Source organism: Protopterus annectens, chromosome 7.part0 (genome assembly GCF_019279795.1).
Source record: "Protopterus annectens isolate FY-2018-M chromosome 7.part0, PAN1.0, whole genome shotgun sequence".
Classification (NCBI taxonomy): Eukaryota; Metazoa; Chordata; order Ceratodontiformes; family Protopteridae; genus Protopterus; species Protopterus annectens.
Genome location: NC_056739.1, coordinates 583,366,666 through 583,390,623, shown reverse-complemented (window position 1 = coordinate 583,390,623; position 23,958 = coordinate 583,366,666). Strand labels below are relative to the sequence as shown.

Genomic DNA, 23,958 nt, shown 5'->3' with positions numbered 1-23,958 from the left:
TAATTGTCATTATTTATTAAGTGCAATCCAGCACCTATTCTCCCCAAACCATCAATTTTAGGAGGGATTTGGAGGGAGTGAGCAAAATTCTGAATAGAAGTTAGGGATGTCCCTGAAAATTAGATATATATTTGAGGTATGATTTTTACTGAAGAAAAGTTAGAGACTTTATCAAACTTTATCCATCTGTGTTTTGCCAACTCAGATTCAAATTTAAATGTTACACACACACACACACACACACACACACACACACACACACACACACACGCAGATTCAGGCTCTCTAGCTTACTCCCACTAGTGCCATTTCACCTTACAGCACCTTGAGATAAATTACCCAGAATAAGATAGGAACGGTAACCCGTGTCCTCAATTCTACGGGGAGGGGGTGTACGGGATGGATGTTAAGTCGTCTGACAGACCCCCCTCCCCCGTGGGTGGGCGGAGTCTCAGATGCGCACCCTCTCGCCTTATGTGGTTCATCAATGCACTCATCGTTAGCAACGGTTAAACCGACAGAAGAAGAGCAGAAGCAGCAGCGCTCCGTTTTGCAAGGTTTCCGACAAAATAAAGGTAGATGTGAATGAATTTTTCATTTGCTGACAAATGATTCTGTAAATGTGGATTTATGTGCACCACCGTATATTATCATTATCTTTAATGGAGGATTTTACGTAGCGTATCGTTCGTCTCCATACATTTCTGGCAGCTTACTTTAATTTCCAGGCTAGAGATAGTTAATAAGGTTAATCCAAAAATAATTTTACAGTGTAATTTGTGTGTGTATGTGAGTGTGTGAATGTGAGACTCCCATACACGCGCGCGCACACACACATAGTATGTGAGGAACAGAGACAGCAATTTAATAAGGTTGATAATCCAAAATAATTTTTACAGTGTATGATTGTGAATAATAGCTACAGAATGTACTTTTCCCCAAAGATCCTTATAGATTTTTGTCTTGCGTTGCTATTTTTAGTTTAGAGGTCAGTTAAATACTCTTCTGACTCAGATTTGCTTTTTGCCGGTTATTGTTAGAAGGCGAGACAACCGTCCCTAAAATGACCCAGTTTCTACATTAAAGGCACAGCGGATGTGGCGCTTTGTGTGTGTGTGTGTGTGTGTGTGTGTGTGTGTGTGGTATTTCGTACTCAATGACAGCAAGACCGTTGATTTACGGAGTTTATTTGTACTTATATCATTAAAATTACTTACTGCTATAATTAGAGCTGTCCAAGGTACTGACTCCCACGGCTTGTCTCTCTCTTAAAGGAGCACTGCACCCAAAAACTGAAAAAAAAAAAACATATTTTTCAGTCAGTCTTGAACTTTTCTGCATTGCTAATATCTCTGCATCAGAGTAGATGGTTACTATTATTTTCCAAATTGTTATACCCCAAAATGATGTGAAGGAGGCTGCCATGGCTAGCATTATTTTGTTTTACAGTCAATGCCTTCCCCTTCCTGATGTCATGTTAGAGGGACAGAAAGAAATCCTTATAAGGGGTCGTTTACTGTAGTTCTCTCTCTCAACAGTTTACAACACTGCTATGACTGCTTACTTTTCACTGTCAGCATCAATCCATATGTTTAATTACTGGGCTTCCTTTGATTTTTATTAGTGGTCATTTCTTTTGCAGCATTTTAAGGAATGTGTGAATGACAGGCTTGAAAATGTAGATGGGTTAATTGTTCTTTTCAAAGTAACAACTGTAGTTGTGTTCAAGTGTAAGAAATCTGACCTTTGTGATTTATAGGTATTACTTGGGGAGATGATTTGTGTTTCATTCACAGTTTTAAATATTATAACTAGAATTAAAGTCTTTGATGTAAATTTTCTATCCCCAACTCCAGAAAAGACATGCACTTTTACAGAAATTATAGTGTGGAAAAATGCAAAAAAATAGCGACAGAAAATAAGTAGAGTTAAATAAACATATCTGCCTTCTTTCTTTCTTTGTGGCACTGAGTTTTATTAAAGGGAAAAACATTTTCATCTGAAAATTAAACTTGGAAAGCCCTGCCTTTGTTAAGACTCCAGCTTACACTGTTTATCTGAGGCGTGGTACTGGCAATCTGTAACTGATAAGGGACATATAAATATCATTGTTTAACAGGCATTGTTTTATTAATGGCTCTGTACTTGGGATAAGTGATGTAACCTAAGTACTGTGCCACTCTTAGTAGCTGTTGTGATGTAACAAATGCAGGAAAAAAAGGCAACCATGATGTTTTTCCATATGTAAAGTGTTTAGTGTTGGATTACAGGGAAGGAAACACTTTTTGGAAATAAAAACTTAACTTTTGGATGGAGTTATCCTTGAAGTAGTGCTTGCCTTTCTGTTTGTCTTGAATTCTCAGTTTATCATCTGTAGATGCAAAAACCCCTATGTGTTGGTATTTCCACAGTTATCATTTTTTGGAAGGTAGAAATGATAAACGCCTGTTTTTGCTGTACACATGCTATTAAGAATAAAAAAGATAATCACCAGTTTTTATCAAAGGCCTTGCCAGGTCAGTACAAAAAGTCTCTTGGCTGGAAATCAGTTGACATCCTTAATGAGTTTATTTGGTACTTACATATTATCGCAACCAGATTTACAAGCTGCGACAATTCATTCTGTTTTACCAAACCATTCCTGTTAACCTTGAAAGGGGTTGTGGGAAGTATGAATTAGTAGTGTGTCACTTTGTGTATCAGGCAGAAAGAGGGATAATGGTTACCTTTTTTATTTGTGGGTGGCATACTTTTGTGATGTAATTTTCTATCTGAAAGGTAAATGAACAGATTTTTTTGGCAGTTGATCGCTATAAAAAAAAAAAACATATTACAACGTAAGCAGAAGAAGGTTTTGCAGGACCTAAATGCTTGTAACACTCAAACAGCTTATTTAGTAGGAACAGGACCCAAATTTAATAAGATGGTTAGTATTGACAACAGCAAATATTATCATCACAAAAATAACATCAATGGCTTGACTGGAGACACTAGGTCCAGTGTTTATGCTCCTTTACGTCATCAGAACGTCTGATAGCAAATGAAGAAAATCAAGGGGATTTTCAGCTAGAAAAAGTAAATACCAGTACTGGAAAATCTTTTGCATCCACTAACTTCCCTTTCATTCCCCCAATGCTAGTCTCACTTTGGAGATCAATTATAACAGAGAGGGTAATCCAAAAACTCGAACAAGGAAAATGAAGAATTTTTCGAACCACAGTCATAAAATGGTGACTGTTTTACCACAGTGTGAGTTGTAATGACTTTAAAATATACAATTTATCAAATTTTAATTAAATGAACATCATTCCAGAGTTTTGCATATTGGTTTTGGCTTTATACCAAGTCATACAGCCAATTTAACTAAGACCATTCTTGATTTAAAATTATATACAAGAAAAATGAACGTACAATTTGTGTTAAATGACTTGAATGTAAAGGAAAGTTTGAGTAAGCCCTCTGTTTACAATCCATCCTTACATTGCACCTTAAAAATGTTTGAACGCTTTGGTGAAACAGATTAGACAGACCTTAGAAGGCAAGACCAAATGTCTGTTTTTTAATTTAACATCAGTTATGGCAGCCTGGAAATCTGGTTGCGATAATACGCAAGTACCATTTATTCCTTTACACATCATTTTTTCAGTCCCATTTTCTGGGTCCGCCTGGAAGATGGATACTTGTGCCGAGAAGGTATTACCAAGTTGAAAAACACGTAACAGTTATGTCATTTATACATGTGTGTACCAGTGTGCATCTATAGAGACATACCTGTGTATGTGTGCGTGTGTGCGTGTGTGTGTGTGTCCGTCTATATTGATATAGGTGTGTGTGTGTGTGTGTGTGTGTGTGTGTGTGTGTGAGTGTGAGTGTGTGTGTGTGTGTGTGTGTGTGTGTGTGTGTGTGTGTGTGTGTGTGTGTGTGTGTGTGTGTGTGTGTGTGTGTGTATGTATGTATCTACATATATATATATATATATATATATATATATATATATATATATATATAATACACACACGTGTGTGTGTAGGTGTGTGTTACAGATATATATGTAAGTGCTGTAAGAAATGATAAAACAAGAAAGACTAGGAGGTACAATACAACACAGAAGGAGGAGCTGCTTTTCTCCAGGTAGTAAGTGACTAGGTGAAAAAGGTAGTTGCTCACATTCTAATACTTTTGAGAACTGGTAAAATATGAAGGTCTTAACACTAAGCTTTATCCTTCAAATAAAGTGTCTGCAGACAGAACATTCCTCTGACAGCTTTCATTGTCACTGTAATGTGAGAGACTGACATGCCATATCACTGCAGCTTTGTTACTGATAGTATTGCTATATTAACTGTATAACCTTTATTAACCATGCTTCTTCTCAGTTTTATAGCACAGGATGTCAACATGCCAGTTATCACAGAATTGTAGGATGACCAGGACACCCCTAAGCTCAAAGCCTGCTTCACAGGATACACTTATCTTTTCAGTGCTAGACCAAAGACAGGAAGGACACCTTGCTAGTACCAAAGAAATATCTAAGCATCTTTTCATATAATCCAATACATCAGAAGATGATCATGATTCAATTTGGCTGGCCATCAACATACCACATAAATGCCTTTATTTAAGCATAGCCACAGCCTGCATCCACCCTTCTGCTTCTAACAAATTCTCTAACTTACTTTAGGAGATAATAAACCATATCACTCTCAAGTCTAATCTTCTCTTATTAAGGCACTGCAGTATCAACCATCTTAAGACACTCAAACACAGATGTATGGAACACCATGACCAATTATGTTCCCTCCCAAAGGAACCCACCAGTTCAAATATCAAAACTGGTAACCCCTCTTGCTTATTAATCTTGTATTAAGAACCATCCAGATTCAACTGGAAACATATTTTCTGGGAGTGCAGTGAGTTGGCAGACTTTAAGGATTCCCTGGGGGATGCACTGTTAGAGATGCTGGCTGGGCAGATTGGTGCGACGAGGGAGATGATTTTTTCTGAGCTATGATACAGAATTGGAATTGCCTAGACATGGTAAGGCCTTGTTGTTTCTAATTATGGTGGCTGCCAAAAAAGCAATTACTAGAAAATGGAAGGAGCAAACTACATAGGAAAAATGGGAATTGTGGGAACAATACATACAAGGGAGGAATGAGGTTTAAAAAAAGGCTGGACTTAAAGGAGCCATGTAATGTTTGACTGGAAATGATTGCGTAGATTCTAAGTGATGTGTAATGTTTGCAACTGGGAATTTGTCATTATGGTTTGTGATGTAAAATGCTTGCAACTAGGTTGTGTCGGTGTGCTTTGTTTTCATTTATATAAATGTATGATTACGTATGTCATAAGTGATGGGCTAATAAAGATGTTTCTTGTTTAAAAAAGGGGCAGGAATTTAATAATTTATGTAATGTTGCTTGGGTTATATATAGCTATATATGTAAAGCATGATGTTAGTTAATTTTAACTTGTTAATACAGTTTGATTACTTTTATATAAATGTAATTGTGCCTATGTCACAAGTGATAACTCAATAAAAGTGTTTAAAAAAAAGAACCATCCCAATTCTATGTCTGATCCATAGTCGGTTTAAGTATAGGCAAACCAGGGGACTGCCCAGGGCACCTTTCAGCCAGGTGCAAATTTCTGACCTTTGTTTATTTGTTTGTTTTTAAGTAAATAAACTGGATTTATTCCTTTACTTTATATATATATATATATATATATATATATATATATATATATATATATATATAGATATATATATAGATATATGGATCTAGGACTATTGAACGAAAGTTCAGTAGTCCGAATCCACAATCAATGAACACACTTTAACGAAAGTGCTTTCACAGAAAAAGCGCTTTCATTAAAGTGCGTTAAAAAAAACAATAAATCTACTTTTATGCAGGGGGGGCAAGCCCCCCTGCACCCCCCATGTGGGGGGCTGTGCCCCCACACCCCCTACTTTAATATTCTCACTCTGAGATCGCACTACAGTGAGGAAAAGGGAATATTCCCTTATCCACACTGTAGTACAATCTCTGCAAAAGTCATTCCCCCATGACTCACTCTAGCTGCAGGCATACTTCTGTGAAACTGCTTTTTCGGTAAAAAGCACTTTTGCGGAAGTATGCCCGACTATTTCTGCTTCGGTGAAAAGTTTCTTTGGGGATCAGTACCGATCCCACATATATATATATATATATATATATATATATATATATATATATATATTAATTCCACCTAATACGCGGCTTCTCAGCGCTTCTGTGGATCACTAGTGATATCTGCATTGCTTACTGTACTTATTTCCTTGTTTCACTTGAAAGAAAGTTACTGTTTGTCATTTTTGCATTTAAGTTACCTGTAACACATTGCACTTAAGTTACCTGGCACTTGCTCACTAAAGCAATTATATAAGTCAGCACTAAAAATTAAAAGCACTACACCCTCTCTCCCCACTGGCCCTTGTTTTCAATTATTAAGGAATTCCCAATATTATTCTAGCATGTCCAAAGGTCAGTTGTCAATCTACTCTCCGGTCCAGCTGGTGAATCTGGGAATCTTGAGGCAATGTTACAACTGCCTCATGTACACAGACAACCCTCTCCTCCTCCCAACAAATTCCAACACAAGTGAGAGATGCAACCATATAGCCAAACTGGAGGCTAAGCTCTCTCAACTCAGTACTGGCATAACCAGTCAGGAGGAGAAGGAAACCACACTCACTACAATTCCAGTCTCACATAGACCTACCACGACAGCAAACCAAACACATAATCACACAAAAACATACTCAGAGGCTCTAAATAAAGATCTGCCTAAGCAGCAGAGACCTCCAAAGCAGACACCCAAGCAACCGCTACCCCAAAACAAAACACTTGCAACACATATCTCACAAAGCCAGTGTGCCGAACAGTCACAGCCCTTAAGACTAAACAACACACCTGATACACTTGTAATAGGTGACTCTGTCATCAGGCACACTGACGTCCCACTCACCAGGCTGAACAAGGAGAGGGTCACGGTGAGCAGCCTGTCAGGTGCTAGGATCCGCCACATAACACAAGCACTCAGGTCACTCCAAGGCAAGTACAAATATGACTCAGTCATTGTCCATGCTGGTGTGAATGACCTGAGACGTACCTCCCTGGACTACATGAAAAGAGACATAAAGGAGCTCTCTGAGCATGTAGCCCAGGCCGGTATGACCCTGACCTTGAGTAGCATCTTACCCTCACCAAGAATGATGCCACAATATGAAGACAAGATGATCAATTCCAACAATTGGCTTAAGTACTGGTGTCATTCAAAGGGGATCCAATGCCTGTCAGCTTGGGATGATATGCTTGACAAGCCACGATGCTTCGCTAGGGACGGCTTGCACCTGTCACCCCTGGGCTTTCGGATATTGGCAAAGGCTCTTGCTACCCCCATAGTGCCTTTTTAGGCAAGGCTCAAAGACAAACCCACCTCCATAGGTATCACAAGGGATAAGAAACTAAGAGTAATGCTACTCAATGCCAGAAGTCTAAACCTCAAGATGCACGCACTCAAAACTTTCCTTAGCATGGAGAACATCGATATCTGTGCAGTAACAGAAACCTGGTTCAGGGCTCCCGAGCACCCTAGCACTACCAGGTTATACCTCATACCATGCTTTTCGCCCCAAAACTTGGACCGAACCACAAAAGGAGGGAGTATCGATATTCATCAAAGATACCCACACCTCCAGGTTGGTGGCAAAGCATGAAGCATCAGAGACTATCCATGTGCAACTAACAGTGGGTAAAACTGCCTTCCAGTTTATAGCCTGCTACAGACCACCCTCCCAAACCCAGGAACCCCACTCGGCCTTCCTGAGAACACTGGAAAATATGAAGGTCTCTCCAAACACCATTATATTGGGCGACTTCAACTACCCAAACATAGACTGGGAGCATTACTCTAGCTCCAACACCCTAGCCCAAAGGTTCCTAGAATTTATAAACTCAAATGCTATGGAACAACTTGTTACCACTCCCACAAGAAGGAAAACATACTGGACCTGATCATCACCAACATGGGGAATCTATGCTCCAGACCAGAAGTGTATCCCTCACTGGTAAGATCAGACCATAAACTAATCTCACTGGATATTCACATCCCGACCCCACCCCCTGCCCAGAAAACCACAGTGAAAAACTTCTCTAAAGCAAATTTCACACTCCTCAAAACTAAGGTGGAATCCTTCAAAGCCCCCGGGCCTGTGGAAAATACGGCCCAGACCGCAGAATCCTTTATAAACACATTCTATGAACATCTTCAGGAATGCATGGATCATGCGATCCCAAATAAAACCAAGACCCAATCCTCCAAAGGCAGACTTCCTGTCTGGTGGACCCCAGCCATAAACAAACTATATAATAGAAGGAGGAAGCTACTAAATGATAGAGCAAAATCCCAAAAAGGGAAGGCATCACTGATCAGCATTAGCAAAAAACTGCGGGGACTCATAAAATAGCCTAAGGCCAGCTTCGAGAGAAAAATTGCACAGGACACTAAGGATAATCACAAGGCTTTCTTTAGTTATGTTAGGAACCTGGGTGGTAATTCCCAGATATGCTCAGAATTAGTCCAAAATGACAAAAAATACACTGAACCCACAGACATTGCCAACATCCTAGCTGACAGGTTCAGCACAAACTTCTCCTCCCCACCAAAAGGGCAAATATCTATCCCAGCAGAGTGCTGCCCCCCTGACATCTCAGATGCTCAGGTAAGAGACACCCTCTCCAAAGCAAAAAACACAGCATCAATGGGACCAGACGGTGTCCCGGGCTGCATCCTACATGAACTCCAAGAAGAGCTAATCCCAAACATTAAACTACTGTTCAATCTCAGCCTTACTACAGGATATGTGCCCAAAGAGTGGCGTACAGCAACAGTGGTCCCTCTCCATAAAGGTGGTGCCTCAATGGATCCTGGAAACTATCGCCCCATAAGTCTGACTAGCTTGGTCTGCAAAGCTATGGAAAGGATCATCATGGACCTCATAAATAAAGATATTGGGGACCTACAGACACTGGATCCTACCCAGTTTGGCTTTATTAAGGGCAGATCCTGCCTCTTAAACCTGGTTGATTTCTTTGACACAGTCACCAAGGCCATTGACGAGGGGAAGGTGGTCCACACAGCTTACCTGGACCTCAAAAAAGCCTTCGATACAATACCCCACTCGGGCATTATAGATAAGTTCACCAGCTTAAATATAAACCCCTATGTCACTAGATGGATTGCAAACTGGCTCAAGGACAGAACCCACATGATTAGAATTGCTGGAGCCATGTCAGACTCCAAACCAGTTACAAGTGGTGTCCCACAAGGCTCAGTCCTGGGACCTCTCTTGTTTGGTATATATTTCTCGGAGGTACAGGCCAACACGGAAGGACTGTGGCTGACCAAGTTCGCAGATGACTGCAAACTGGACGCCATAATCGACTCTCCAGCCTACACAAGCATCCTCCAAAAGGGCCTCATAGAAACAGACAACTGGTGCCAGAGCCATGGCCTCAAGCTAAATGCCAAAAAGTGTACAGTCATCCCCTTTGGCAAAAACAAAGTGCCCACAAATTATCACATAGGTGGTAATCCATTAAGTACAGAAGAAGTAATTAGGGACCTGGGGACCCAAGTTGATAGCAATCTCTCATTTGACAACCATGTGGCCAAAGTGGTTAGAAAAACATTTTATATAGCCCACCTAATCATGAAGGGATTCACATCTAGATCAGGGGAGGTCATCGTGCCTCTTTACTCATCCCTCATCAGGCCCATAATTGAGTACAATGCCCCTTTTGGGATGTACCTTACCAGACACCTGCAGCAACTGGAAAGACCCCAAAAGTACCTCACCAAGAGGATCAAAGGGCTCAAACAGATGCCATATGCTGCCCGGTTAAAGGAACTTCAGCTCTACTCAGTGGCATACCGCCTGTTCAGAGGCAATCTGTGCCTGACGTATAAAGCCATGTCCAACCCGGAATTAATGGACATGCTGCACCTCAGAAAATCCAAATCCCATCGAGCTATGCGCTCGAGAGACTTGAACCTCAGCACTGAAATAAATAGGACATGCTGGAGGGACAGATTCATAACCCAGAGGCTCCCTTCACTCTGGAATAAAATCCCAGTCCAGGTTAGGCAGAGTCCCTCATTGACTCTCTTCAAGAGGAATCTTGATGAGTGGATGGGAGATCGTAGGTTTACCCCGGGTATCACTTCTGTGTCACTGTTAGACAGAGGCACAGTTTACTAACCTCGAAAAAGGGCATAGCAAAATAAATTTAAAATGGGTGGTGAAAGCCAAACACATTCTGACTAGGCTTATAAATGCCCTAGGGCAGATAGCCTAGTATGAACCTATGAACCTATAAAGGGCAGAAACTACCCCTAGCTGAATAATGCCTAATGTGCGAGGTGCTGTTTAGATGGCCAGTCAGTTTGTGGAACTTTTTACTTGACAAAGAGTAGAAAGCAAGTGGATAGTGTGCAAAGAAGTGGGTAGCTGGGTGGTTGCTAAGGATGGAAGCAGCAAGAAAGGAGAGCAGTGGCAAGCTTTTGTTTTTTAGTCATGACAGTCCACCAGATATTGGTCCATGGATGGATTTGCAGGGCACTGGAATACCTGCCAACTGCCACTAATTTCTCAGAATACCCCAGAGTTTGTCTCATATATTTAGTTTATTCATCATAAAGTTTATGTTTTTTTAATACATTGTAGTGGGTTGCAGTTATTAAATAATGACAGACATGAGTTTCAGACTTCATATCCTTCAGGGAAAGTGCTAAACAAAACTTTTATTTTATCAACTTTTTAAGTATTAAAACCAATATTTAAAATTTGACCCTGAGTTTGGGCATTTGTTTCCCTAAAATGCTAGCTTTGTTTCTGATTCTTGTGATTTAGAGTAGAAAGAATGATTTATTTATTTATTTTTTATGAGTTAAATATCTCAGATGTACAGAGACAAATTAATTATAATTGATGGGACTGTCTGTGAAAGAAAATGAATAACTCCTGTTGTTTACTTATTATTCTGGCTTTGCAAGATTAATGCAACTTGTATGAAATAACTTTGAATATTTTAAGGTACTGCTACTGTTTGTTGGGAAAAAGCAATGTCTTTTGCTTCTCCCATTAGGGGTAGTCACTGTGGATCACCAGTCTGCAGATTGATTGGCAATGGAGTTTTTATGGTGTCGAGTTGCCATCCCGCTGCCCACACACACACGTACACATGCACACACACACACACACACACACACACACACACACACACACACACACACACACACACACACACACACACACACACACACACACACACACACCTACCTGTATGTCTTTAAAACTCACACAACTGCAGGGAGGATATGCAGACTCTGCTCAGAAGGCAGTCAAGCCGAGAATCAAACTGGAGAACCTCATGCTGTGAGGCAACAATGCTAACTGCTGCACCACCGCAGCTGAAATTCTTTTCATGGCTGCCATGCTTTATCGCAATCAGACAGCTGAAAAGCACATGTTGTGGCTATAATGACTGGTGGGGATGGGAGCTGTCTGTGAAAGAAAGTAGTTGACCCACTTGTTGTTTGCTCATTTTAAAAAGTCACTAATTTGGCTTTACAAAACCAGTATGCATTTATGTGAAGTAAAATGAATTGCTTTATTATTTGACCATTTTCATTTATATTTTACTTCAATCAGATGTCTGAGGTCTACACCATAATGTGGCTGCAACTGATGGGAACAGAAACCATCTGTGGATACAAATCACTTGTCCCTGCTGTTGTTTTATTGTTAAACAGAAGTTATTGATCTGGCATGACAGGAGTTGTCACAAAATGTGTTAAATTTGCCAAAATCAGTGTAAAACTAATGTAGCCATGGGGGTGGGGTGGGTTGCAGTGTATTTAACAGTAACAAGTTCACCATATTTTCTTTCACTTTTCATCACAAACATCAGCATTGCACATGAAAAGTGGCTAACTTTTTTAGTGGTCTGTGAAGAGCAGTATGTTAGTGAAAGCAACTGATCATTGGCAGTGGTGCAGTGAGTAAAACTGCTATCTTACAGTGCATAGCTCTGGTTGAGTTCTAGGCTATGGCTTCTATGGTGTGGATTCTGTTTGCCCTCCTTGAATTTTTGTGGCTTTATCCATGTGCTATGGTCTTTTCCAGCACTCAATGATATGACATAGGTGACATCCAAAACAGCATTTATAGCATTCCTCCATTTTACCTGTAAGTAAGTGTGCAGTGTGTGTGCTTTTGCAACTTTTCCTAAACTTGGCTCATCAGGGGCAATGTCAGTATGTATTTTTATGTGTGAAAATAAGTTTCACCCCAGTCTGACATCAGAGTGGTATGTAAAAAGTAGCTATCTTTTGGGGGTAGAGATAAGAAGACATGCTGTGTATATGTTTGACAGCATCCACTTGAAATATATGACTGCTGTCATTTGTGTCTTCATTCCAATTTAACAGCAGAAGGACACACAGAATGTGACTGTGTTGTTTTTTTTGGGGGGGTGTAGGGTGGCAGACTATTCTCAGATGTGATTTATGCATCCTCACAAGCATTTATTGCTGTGTTGTCAGACATAGCTTATTTCATCCTTGATAGAAAAAAAATAAGACTGAATTTCTTTAATGTTTTTCATTCAGGTAATCATTGGATCAAAAGGATGCAAAATAGCTATAAAACAGACCTCAGAGTACCTATAATTACATGGCTTGTAGGACAACAGCCAGACCACTGGCTTAAATTAGTTATTTATTCCACATTTATTACAGTGCACTTCTGGCCATTTAGCGTGTGCTGTAAGGATACAGGAAAAAGCAAATTTGAAGAGTCAGTCTGTATTTCTTTTGATTTTTCTCAAGCCATCTGTGGATGAAAAGGTTGTTTACAAAAATGTTAAAATGTACCTCACAGAATCTAGTACCCTGTTGCTTCTGTGGCCATGATCCCACCTTAATCCAGTTATTTCCTCATTTAGGATGTGTTGAAAGAATATAGAAAAAAACTGAAGAGCAAGAAAAAAATGTGAGAAATGGTAGAAAAAAAATAATGTGGAAAGTTTGGGGAGGCCAGGACTGAGTGATAATTGCTGGGCACTAGAGAATATGCCCAGTGCAGAGCAATAGGTAGCAGGGAAGGAACATTGGAGCCCTTCATCTAGGTGCTGTTTCAACTAAGGCAAACCCTGCTCAGACCTTCTACTCCAGTGTCAGTGATTACTGCCCTTTCACCCTTTACACTTACTGCCACTACAATGTACAAACCCTCACTGTCCCTAACCACCATCCATCCAAAGTACCAAAAGAACACTTCCAACCTCAGTTGTGAACTTTCACAAACAAACTGGGCACCATACCTTATTGAATAGGACTCCAGTGCCATTGCAGACCTACTCACCAACCGTCTATTCCATTTCCAAAATGAGCACTTTCCAAAAACAACTATGCTACCTAAATCCTTTTTAAACACCTTTATTGAATTTTCACTTGTGACATAGGCAAATTTACATTCATATAAAAGTAATCAAACTATAATTAACATAACAAACATTATACTTCACATATATTGCTATATATCATATAACTTAAGCAACATTTCATAAATGATTCAATTCCTGCCTTTTTTTAAACAAGAAACATCTTTATTAAACAATAACTTACTACAAAGGCAATCATACATTTATATAAATGAAACCAAACCACACAGCACAATCCTAGTTGCAAGCATTTTATATCACAAACCATACTGACACACTCCCAGTTGCAAACATTATACATCACTTATAATCTACCCAATCTTTTTCAGTCAAACATTAGATAGCTTATTTAGGTCCTGCCTTCTTTTAAATCTCATTCCTCCCCTGTATGTATTATTCCCACAATTCCCATTTTTCCTATGTAGTTTGCTTCTTCCCTTTTCTAAAATCTCAATTTCAGTTGTTTTATCTCTGTTGTTATATTCACTACTTCTAGTATAGTTGGTTTAGATTTTGATTTCCATTTTCTAATAATTTCTTTTTTGTCGCTACCAATATTAGACACAACAAGGACTCAACAGGTCTAGGCAATTCTGATTCTGTATCATAGCTCACAAAAATCACCTCCCTCGTCAGACCAATCTGTCCACCTAGCATCTTCGACAGTGCATCATGCAGGGAATCCTTAATGTCCACCAATTCACTGCACTCCCAGAAAATATGTTCCCAGTTACCGCTTTCTTGCACATCACACCTCCAACATTTGCTGTCTGCCTGGGGAAAAATTTCTGGAGTCTGCTTGGGATATAGAAATATCTAGGCAAACATTTTCAGGCAAAAGTGCTAAATCTTCTACATTTTGTTGCATATTTTGGAGACATACATATACCCTCCCGTTGTTTCTTTGTGACTTGCTTATCCAGTCTCTATTCCCAATCCTTTATAACCTCCTCCAATTGATTCTTATATTTATCATGCAATATTTTATATGGTGTACTAATTATTCCTTTTTTAATGGCAGCTTCTGTTCTAGATTCTACTAAAAACATGTACCAGTGCTAGTCTTTTGTTTAGGACCCCCAGTTTAGATACCTGGACTGAGTATTTCTGATGCCATTTGACTTGCTGATGATCAGTAGGTCCATCTGTATTATGTTGGAGGATGCTTTGTATGCCAGACATGTCACCTCTAAGCACTCTGTAGGATATTGAGTATAGTAATAAATCTTTAAGGCGGTCCATGCAAGACCTATTGTTTAGGGTTTGTATCCTTTTAGTAAGGTATCTCTGAAGGTATTCCAATTGTTGCATTGGGCTGGACAGATACATGCCAAAGTGGGCATTATACAAAATGATTGACATAATGAGAGCTTTGTAAAGGGGGACAACAACATCTCTAGATATAGTCACAATCAATTTGTTTATAAGCTGTGCAATATAGAAAGGCTTTCTTATGACTTAGGGCACATGTTGGTCAAAAGTTAGATCACTTTACACACAAGTTCCCAAATGCCAAACAATTGGATCAGTTCTCAGAGGGCATTGTCATGATTTTCACACCAGTTATTATTTGGGACAAACCTTCCTGCATGATGGTTAAGTCATTTGGGGATTCAATAACTTCTAGCTTGCAGTTATCTCAAACTTAGCTGGCCAAAGCTCTTTGGTATTTCCTTTTACTTCCTGAGATGTATATGCCAAACAGAAAAAGTCTCAGCACCGAACCCTGGGGGACTCCATTGGTGACTGGTCTATTCCCCTATTTTGATCTTCTGCATCCTTTCAGCCAAGTTGGCAATGCAGCTGGTGATGCAAGTGTTTGCTCCTACATTATTCATCTTTTGTACTACACCTGAGTAGGGGATTGTGTCAAAAGGCTTGGCCAGGTCAAGGTAATGTGGTGTGAACTGTTTTACCTTCTTCCATTGCTTTGGTAACAAGAGTAAAGTTTAAAATTTGCCCATGATTTTGAGCCTTTCACACTTTCCTCTGGGCTGTTTTCAGACACATTTTTAGGGCCATGCATACATGTATGCATTCCTTGATTCACCTTCCTGATTGTATTAAATTATATTCCTTGTTAGCATGTGTTTTAAATCTGAAGTTTTGAACAGTCTTCTAGTAAGCAATGAAACAAAATGTATGAACCAATAATGACAAAACAAAACTACCCATTTTAGAAAATTTCAACCATAAAAGGCCACTCAAACTTCTCATAATCCATTAATATCAGTAAATATGCAAAATGTCTGCAGAAGTAAGTCATCTAAATAATTCCACATTTAAGGGATCTCTAACTAATGAAGAGGTTGCTGCTAGGAAACAACTCTGGATTTCATTGTTTCATCTAAAAATAAATTGTCTGTTGCCCTTGAAGACTAAATTGCCTATGTTATATTAAAAAATTATAAGCTAATAATATTGCAACAGGGAATGGATGCCAAACTGATAACAGGTTCATAGTTACTAGGTAACTCCTCCAAAGGATGACATTCACAAGAATGTAGCATCCACTCCCTTTAAAATGCAACATCGTACAGTATCAGCGATCTGCATACTGTGAGAGTAGAACCCACAGCCTTTTGCATCAAAAGTAAGCTACTAACTGTTGTGCTAACAATGCAAACGGTCTTGGAATATGCAGCACTAAACTTCTCTTCCCCTGAAGCTCTCAGCTCCTTGTAACAATTTTTATTTATTTAACATTTTTTTACCAGGAAAGTCAGACTTGGAAGAAAGCCAATTTTCAGTAGAGGACAGAGGCCCAGGGATCAATGCTCCAGATGCATATCTTTGTAATATGGGAGGAAACCAGAATACCCAGAGGGAACCCACCCAAATACAGGGAGGACATACAGACTCCACACAGAAAACATCTGAAGTGCAGGAGGGAACGTCTGCATTATGAGATCAACAGCTCACCATCACTAAACAATAGATGAACTTTAGAAAATGCAGATCTTCACAAATGCCTGTTTAACTGGTATTTATTTATTAATTACAGGGCACTGGAGGACAATAATATGATTGCGTTTCTGTAAAGTATCCTGCCCACAGCATTAAAATTGAAGTCCCCAGCACTTACTGTTGAGAAGATTGCCCAGTCTTTGTGGCCACCATATAGGATGATACAACCACCAACACCAATCATATTTCACTTAATAAATTATGTGTTTAAGTCAATAATCCTCAGTGTAGTCAAGGCAAGGAGGGCAAGTTATATAAAGTGTTTTCCATGCAACTACGTGTGTAGCTGAAAGTCTTTGCCATTGTCTGACATATCTGTTTTAGGAATAGCCTCTCCACAAATTTCAAGCATTCAGACACTCTGCCTATTGACTGGAAAACCTCAGGAGAATTTTAGTATGCTGGGTGCTGCTTTATCCATCATCTAAAGTAGTCTAATTACAGAATGAGCAGACACATTTATAATGCAAATATAATATTGCTCGAATGGAACCAATCACAGTAATCATTTTAAGTGACGAATACAGATAACAGTAACACTTTGAAAATAAGCTAAGATTTCTTTTTGGAGAAATAGCTAAATTGCTTTGATGTGGGTGATTTGCAGCTGTCACTACAGTGCAGGTAGATCTTTATATTAGCTGTATTACAAACAACCTGGTATCTTTCGGACCAACTTCAAAATATTTTTATTTTAATGCTACCAGTTCAAAATCAGAAAAGCTACTATATTCTGAATTTTGCTAATTAAATTACAATGTGTATATCCCTATTCCCTCTGCTTCTGTCTTTGTAGTATTTCTGGTTAGCCTTTCCAGAAATTCAGTGTTTCATTCTTTATTCTCCAGTGTGTAAACTTATACATGCCCCATTTTATGTCTGTGTTTCTCATTGATGTTTATTGTTATTTATCATGTGAAACATTTTAATGGGAAATAAAAGTATTGTCTTTACCCCCATCTTTTCTCAACATTACCTCCTGCAGTTCACTCAAAGTGTAGCCTTCTGTTTCCAATGGAGATAATACTCCATTATGTAAACTTCCAAAAATAGTGTTATACAAATCAAAGCACATCAACAAACCTAAAAGCAGGGTCAAGATGAGAGATTGTAAAATAACATAGGAAAAGCTCTGTTTTCCTCTGCTAGAGCAAAAAAACAGACCGTCAATTTCACGTGATAAGATGGAAAATGTTACAGAAAATCTTAGGGTGTATTCTTCAAGAGTCACCAAGGCTGTGGAGAATCCTTTAAAGGATGAGGGTCGACGGAGAAATCTTTAAAGTACAGGAGTTGAAGAACAGCATGTAGACTTAAAAGGTAGATTTGCATCACTAAATGAAGAGAATGTTCACAAATTCCCACAATATGAGTGAAGAATCTTTAATCTAGTTGCACTGTCAGAGAAAGGAAATCTGAATATGATATTGTAATAGTGGGATACACAAAATAAAGTAAGAAACCAGAAAATAATTATAGGTGGAGTGCAAACGTTGTAATGAAGTCAAAAGATGATGAACATCTGAGGAAAGAACATACGTTATTGATAACAAATGGAGATGGAAGACATGTTATAGAGAGTTTGCATGCATGCCTCACTTGTCAAATAGGAAAAATAAACAGGATAATGACAGAATAAATCATTATATTGGCTGGACAGGAATATATAGCTTAACTTGCTGACCTGACTATGTCAGAATTAAACACCCTATTTCCATTAGTATAGTGATTCTTGGTGACATGTCCAATGTAGTCTAAGGCAATTAATATCGCAAGCCACGACTGAGGGATGTATCCTGTATCTAATAATCGTTAGTGAAGAGATAATTTAATAAATGAAAGTCCATCATCTGATACAAGGAAGAAACTATCATGTCATTTGAATTAATTATTTCCTCATAGCCCAGTAATGCAAAACACAGATCACTGGAATTAACACACCATTTGGAGCAGATGGCACAATTATGCAGAAGATACAGACACACACACACACACACACACACACACACACACACACACACACACACACACCAGCTTACTCACTTTGAAACCAGGCAGCTTCTGGGACTCCATCCCTTGCAGCTTCTGATTCTGCCACCCGTTCCCACTTGCAAAAGCATTTTACCCAGGAAATACATCCTCCGCAGCTTCTGATTCTGCCACCCGTTCCCGCTCGCAAAAGCATTTAACCTGGCAAATATGAGCTCAAATCCAATAGGCTGCGGGAAAGACTTGCTCAACTCCGACAGGCTGGATGAGCTGATGTCATCATGCATGTGATGATGTCAGCTAAAGCGAAGTAATTCAGGACAGTTGGGAGGTATGGATGATCTGTAAAAGTGGGGGGGGCTCCCCTCCCCCCGCGCTCTATGGTTCCGGCACCCATGCTTAACTGTTAGTAATTGAGCCTCATTTACCTCTAATCTTGGCGTATTTAATTCTTCCATGAACATTTCCATTTGTATCTTTTCTTGATTTTCATATTTCTCTGGTTTATAGAGACTCTCACGGAATTTCTGAAATATTTCTAATACCTCTACAGGATCTCGTTACCTTCCTAGATTTAGGCTCTCTAAGTTTGGCGATAGCCCTTTCTACTTTCTATTGCCTGAGTTGTTGTGATAAAAGTTTTTATGCTCTAGTGTTATTATCAAAAAACAGTTGCTCAACAGCAGTGTTTTTAAACTCATGCATATTATTGAGATAATCTGTTATTTTCTGTTTAGCATTCTGCAGTTGATCCTCTTCTCGTTCTGTGAGATTCTCCCTATTCTGCAATACTTAAACATTTGTCAGTCCCTCTAAATAATTCTTGTTAATTCTTAACCATGGCTCCCTTTCTTTTACTAACACCTTATTTTTAAACTCCACCTTAATTTTATCCCACTTCTTAGCTATATTTTCAGAAGAATTTATATCCTCTCTAACAGCTCCTGAATAATCTGTACTACCCAGTCCTTAAATTCCTCTCTTTTCAACAGATAGGTGGGAAAGCGCCAATGTCTCATTTTTATTTCATTACCTTATGCTTTTATTTTAGCTATTATTGGCGCATGGTATGAAATAGCTGTTTGGTGGGTATCAAGACCTTCTATTAAATGCACATGTTCCTGTGAAATATAAATTCTGTCTAGCCTAGCCCAGTTTTTATAACTTGGGGAATAATATGTAAATTCACTCCGAACTCCTATTACTGAATTTACATCTTCTATGCCAAATATTTGCATAAATTTCTTCAAAACTCTACCCTTCTTTATTATATTTTCCCTTCTGGGCCCCCCAACACATCTTCACTGCTGCAAATCAAATTCCAGTCCCCACCTATAAGTAATATTCCTTGCTGAAAATTGATTATTTCTCCCAGGATTTTAAGCTCCATAATAACAGTTGTAGGTGGAATATAAATACATGCCAGTGTAATCCTCCTCCCTTGACAGTTACTCCTTAGTACTACAAATCTGCCATTTTTATCTTTTTTATCTTTTTCTATCATTATTGGAGCTCCTCTTGCAATTAATATAAGTACTCTGCTTTTCCTTTGTCCCAGGTATTCCGCTGAATAACCACCCTGAAAACATTTCTTTATCAAATTCACATGTTCATTTCTTTTTAAGTGTGTTTCCTGTAACATATCTATTTGCACTCTACATTTTAATATAATTCACTACTCTTTCTTTTTTGTATTTATCAGTGAGACCATTTACATTTAAAGACATCACAGAAAACATGATTGTATTAAAAAGTTATTATTCACACCTTTTATATATAACACTTTTTGTTAAATATCTAGTTCCGGCTTTTGTGTTACATGCAAAGATTGTTTGGCAGGTTGAACTTTTATACAGTTGTTTCTTGTCATATCCATTTGAGCTTGTGCCACATCTTATAAAACTTTTTGGTTTATTGAAAACCCTCAAACAAAACAATAAAAAAAAAAACAGACACACCCTCAATATCCCTGAAACATATTAACGTAATACTTACACACAGAACTACGTGCACCTTCAAATATTGAAGTGTTACAATCCTGATAGGAACAAAAGTCCCAAACTATGCTACCTCAATCCTATCTAAAATGATGGCGTACCAAAGAACTAAAAATCCTGTATAAACTAAGAAATGAGGTCTGAACATATTAGAAAGAGTCCTTCTCCCCAGCCACAAATTTAAGTAAACCCATTGAACAGACTTTCCCATAAAGCCACCAGGTCACGTAAGGTCACCTCCCTCAGACAGGCTCAGGCTATATTCCAACTTAACCATATAGAATTCTCTGGCTTTTAGTAAGCAAAATAACAGGATGAAGATCACTTAACAACTCACTACATAAACAGAATCATCTCCATGGCCCCAAGAGCACTTTCACCCTAACACTTTCTATAATTCTCCTCAGTTCCCACTCCCACCACCACAATCCCCAGGCCAGTCTACATATTCCCCACCCAGACCCACTCACATGCCTTTACTTCAAAAGAGGTAGCCATCCAGCTCAGTAAAATACCAACTGATCCTGCAAGTAAAACACCATCCATGGTTCATCTCTCTGTCTCTTACTCTTTGTCAATAATTTTTAATCCTTCCCCTTACTTACTTATACAATTTTCACCCTATTCTAGTGGAAAAATGCATAGTCAAACCAATTTCTAAAAAGCTCCAAAGCATCCACAGCTAAGGATTTCCACCCACTCTCCACTCTTTCCATATGGGGGAAGTATTTTACAAACGTGTATGCATCCAACTCACAGATTACCTACAGACCCTCAGAATTGTCTGTCTTCTACAACAAGGAATCTGGTCAGACAGAAGCACTAGAACAGCACTTTACAGGTAACATACTGACAAACATAAATAAAGGACTGCTACAGATAACATACAAATATGAATAAAGGACAGCCACAGATAACATACAAACATGACTAAAGAACTGCTACAGATGACATACAGACATGAATAAAGAACTGCTACAGATAACATACAAACACGAATAAAGGACTGCTACAGATAACATACTCACAACTATTACTAAAGGATTGCTACAGATAACATACTCACAAACAAGTATAAAAGACTGCTATAGATAGCATACTCAAAAACATGAATAAAGGACTGCTACAAACAACATACAAACACAAATAAAAGACTGCTATAGATAACATACTCACAAGCACAAATAAAGGACTGCTACAGATATGCTCACAAACATGAATAAAGTACTGCTACAGATAACATACAAACATGAATAAAGGAATGCTACAGATAGCATACTCACAGATACAAGTAAAAATGGCTACAGATAACATACTCAAACATGAATAAAGTACTGCTACAGATAACATACTCACACAGATGAATAAAGGAATGCTACAGATAGCATACTCACACACCTGAATAAAGTACTGCTACAGACAACATACTCACAGACACAACTAAAAGACTGCTACAGATAACATACTCGCAAACTCGAGTAAAGGACCACTACAGATAAGATTTTCACAAACATGAATAAAGGGCTACTACAGATATGTTCACAAACTGAAGTAAAGGACTGCTACAGATAGCATACTCACAAACATGAATAAAGGACTGCTAAAGATAGCATAATCACAAACACGAATAAAGGACTGCTATAGGTAACATACAACGATGAATAAAGGGCTGCTACAGATACCACACTCACAAACGTGAATAAAAGACTGCTTAGTGGAGTTCTTCTGGGTGACCTTACAAAAGCCTTTGACTCATGGATACAGGGGAGCACAGTCTCCTCCTAAATTTCTTAGTTGCAGGAAGTGTTAGCCTCATTCATCCATCCATCCATAACCCCCCTTTTCCCATTTTTATCACTGGAAAATGGCATGAAGCCTTCCTTCCTTACGGACTCTATAAAGTTCCATCTTTCTTTCCTTTCCCAGAGGTGTTCCAAATGGTTTTATATTCTCTCTCATACTCTTCTCTTTGTTTCTCAGCAACCCCCCCTTCAGATCTACTGTAGATACCAATCATACTCTATGCAGATGATACTGTTTTATACAGGTTTAGATTTTCATCTTCCACTATACAAAAAAAAAAAAAACATTGAAACTGACTTACAACACATTTCTAACTGGCTACTTACATAAAGACTGATGCTAAATACAATGAAGACCAAAGTATGATCTTTTGAACAGCTAAGTGACTGGTTAGCGCACCCAGCAACTAGATCATTATCTGCCCCAGTTTCAAACCGATCAACACGTTGCGACATTTAAAAAAAACATGATATCTGACTGGGCCACAGTTTCAACTTTCACAGAGATGTACAGTGCACTAAGGCCAACGTTAACAGCCTTTTCATCTGGCCCAAGATGATATCCCACAGTAGGGAAAGGAGTCATACTCCCTGTGCTTGAATATGGCCTTCCCATACTTGATACCACTTCACAAAAAAATCTCAGAGCCCCTCAAACAACCTCTAATAGTGTCCCTATTTTTCGCCTTAGCTTCCAAAAAAGAACACCACTCTCTCATGGTTTCAAAAGCTAAGTGGCTGCCTTTGTAATTTAGAGTCAAACTCCTGTAAGGTGGTCTAGGTTTCAAGCTAATCAGGCTAAACATGTTTACCTTCCTTGCAAGCAAACTACAAGACAAATCTATCACCTACACTCTAACATCCGTTCCAGCCCACAATACCAACTTGCAGATCTCTACTTATTAAGCAGCACTGTACTGAAAATGCCTTCTAATTCTCATTCCTAAAATCTGGTCTGTCATCTCCTCTCATATTAAGTCCATTTCTTCCTTTCCTAAGTTTCACAAAGAACTAAAGCATACTCATTCAAACAAGTACAATGTGAATGCTTCTACACTAATGAAGTTGATAGAAACCCCATCCATTCCCCCAGTTCTGTTCATAAAACTTATTTCTGTACTTTTTGCTCATACCTTTCTCTCCCCCACTCAATTCACTTAAAATCCATCATCCTGATACCCCAAGTCACATCACTTCCTCCTGCCCACCATTCACATTCATTTTAACCCATTGTCTTCTTGTCCCCCACCTCATTCATGTCTACCCCAAGTTTTTTCTCTAACCCCCTCTCCTCCCATTGTCCTTAGCATATATGTACTACGCCCACCTCCTCCTATAATCTGTTCTACATATATGCTGTCATCACCATTTTATTTTCACACAAAAGTGTGCTCTGTATTGATAAATATCTCTGTATTGATTTAAAATGTATACTTTGTTTTTCAGTTTATTATGATTGTTTAATTATATTGTTACCATGCACAGTTTGCTGTTTCATGAACTCTTAGGTGCTTCTTGCTTGTCTAGGCTGAGACTGAAAATGGTCCAGAAGGATCAGCATTCTACCACAGTGAATAAACAAAAATAAAAATAAAAACAAAAACTTCTGCAGCATGGTTAAGTGTTATGTCTTGAGCTTGTGAAGAGGCATATCAC

General features: G+C 38.7%; 1 protein-coding gene across 2 annotated transcripts in view; it reads left to right on the top strand.

Moving 5' to 3' along the window:
- The first annotated feature begins 343 nt into the window (after positions 1-343).
- Positions 344-23,958, top strand: part of NAT16 (N-acetyltransferase 16 (putative)) — a 340,611-nt gene continuing 316,996 nt past the window's right edge. Inside the window, exon 1 of one of the 2 annotated variants that reach the window (XM_044077167.1) lies at positions 344-575. In XM_044077167.1, the coding sequence (XP_043933102.1) occupies positions 404-575 (172 nt within the window). In that variant the 5' untranslated portion in view covers positions 344-403. The remainder of the gene's footprint in view (positions 576-23,958) is intronic. The other variant, XM_044077168.1, reaches the window with a different exon arrangement.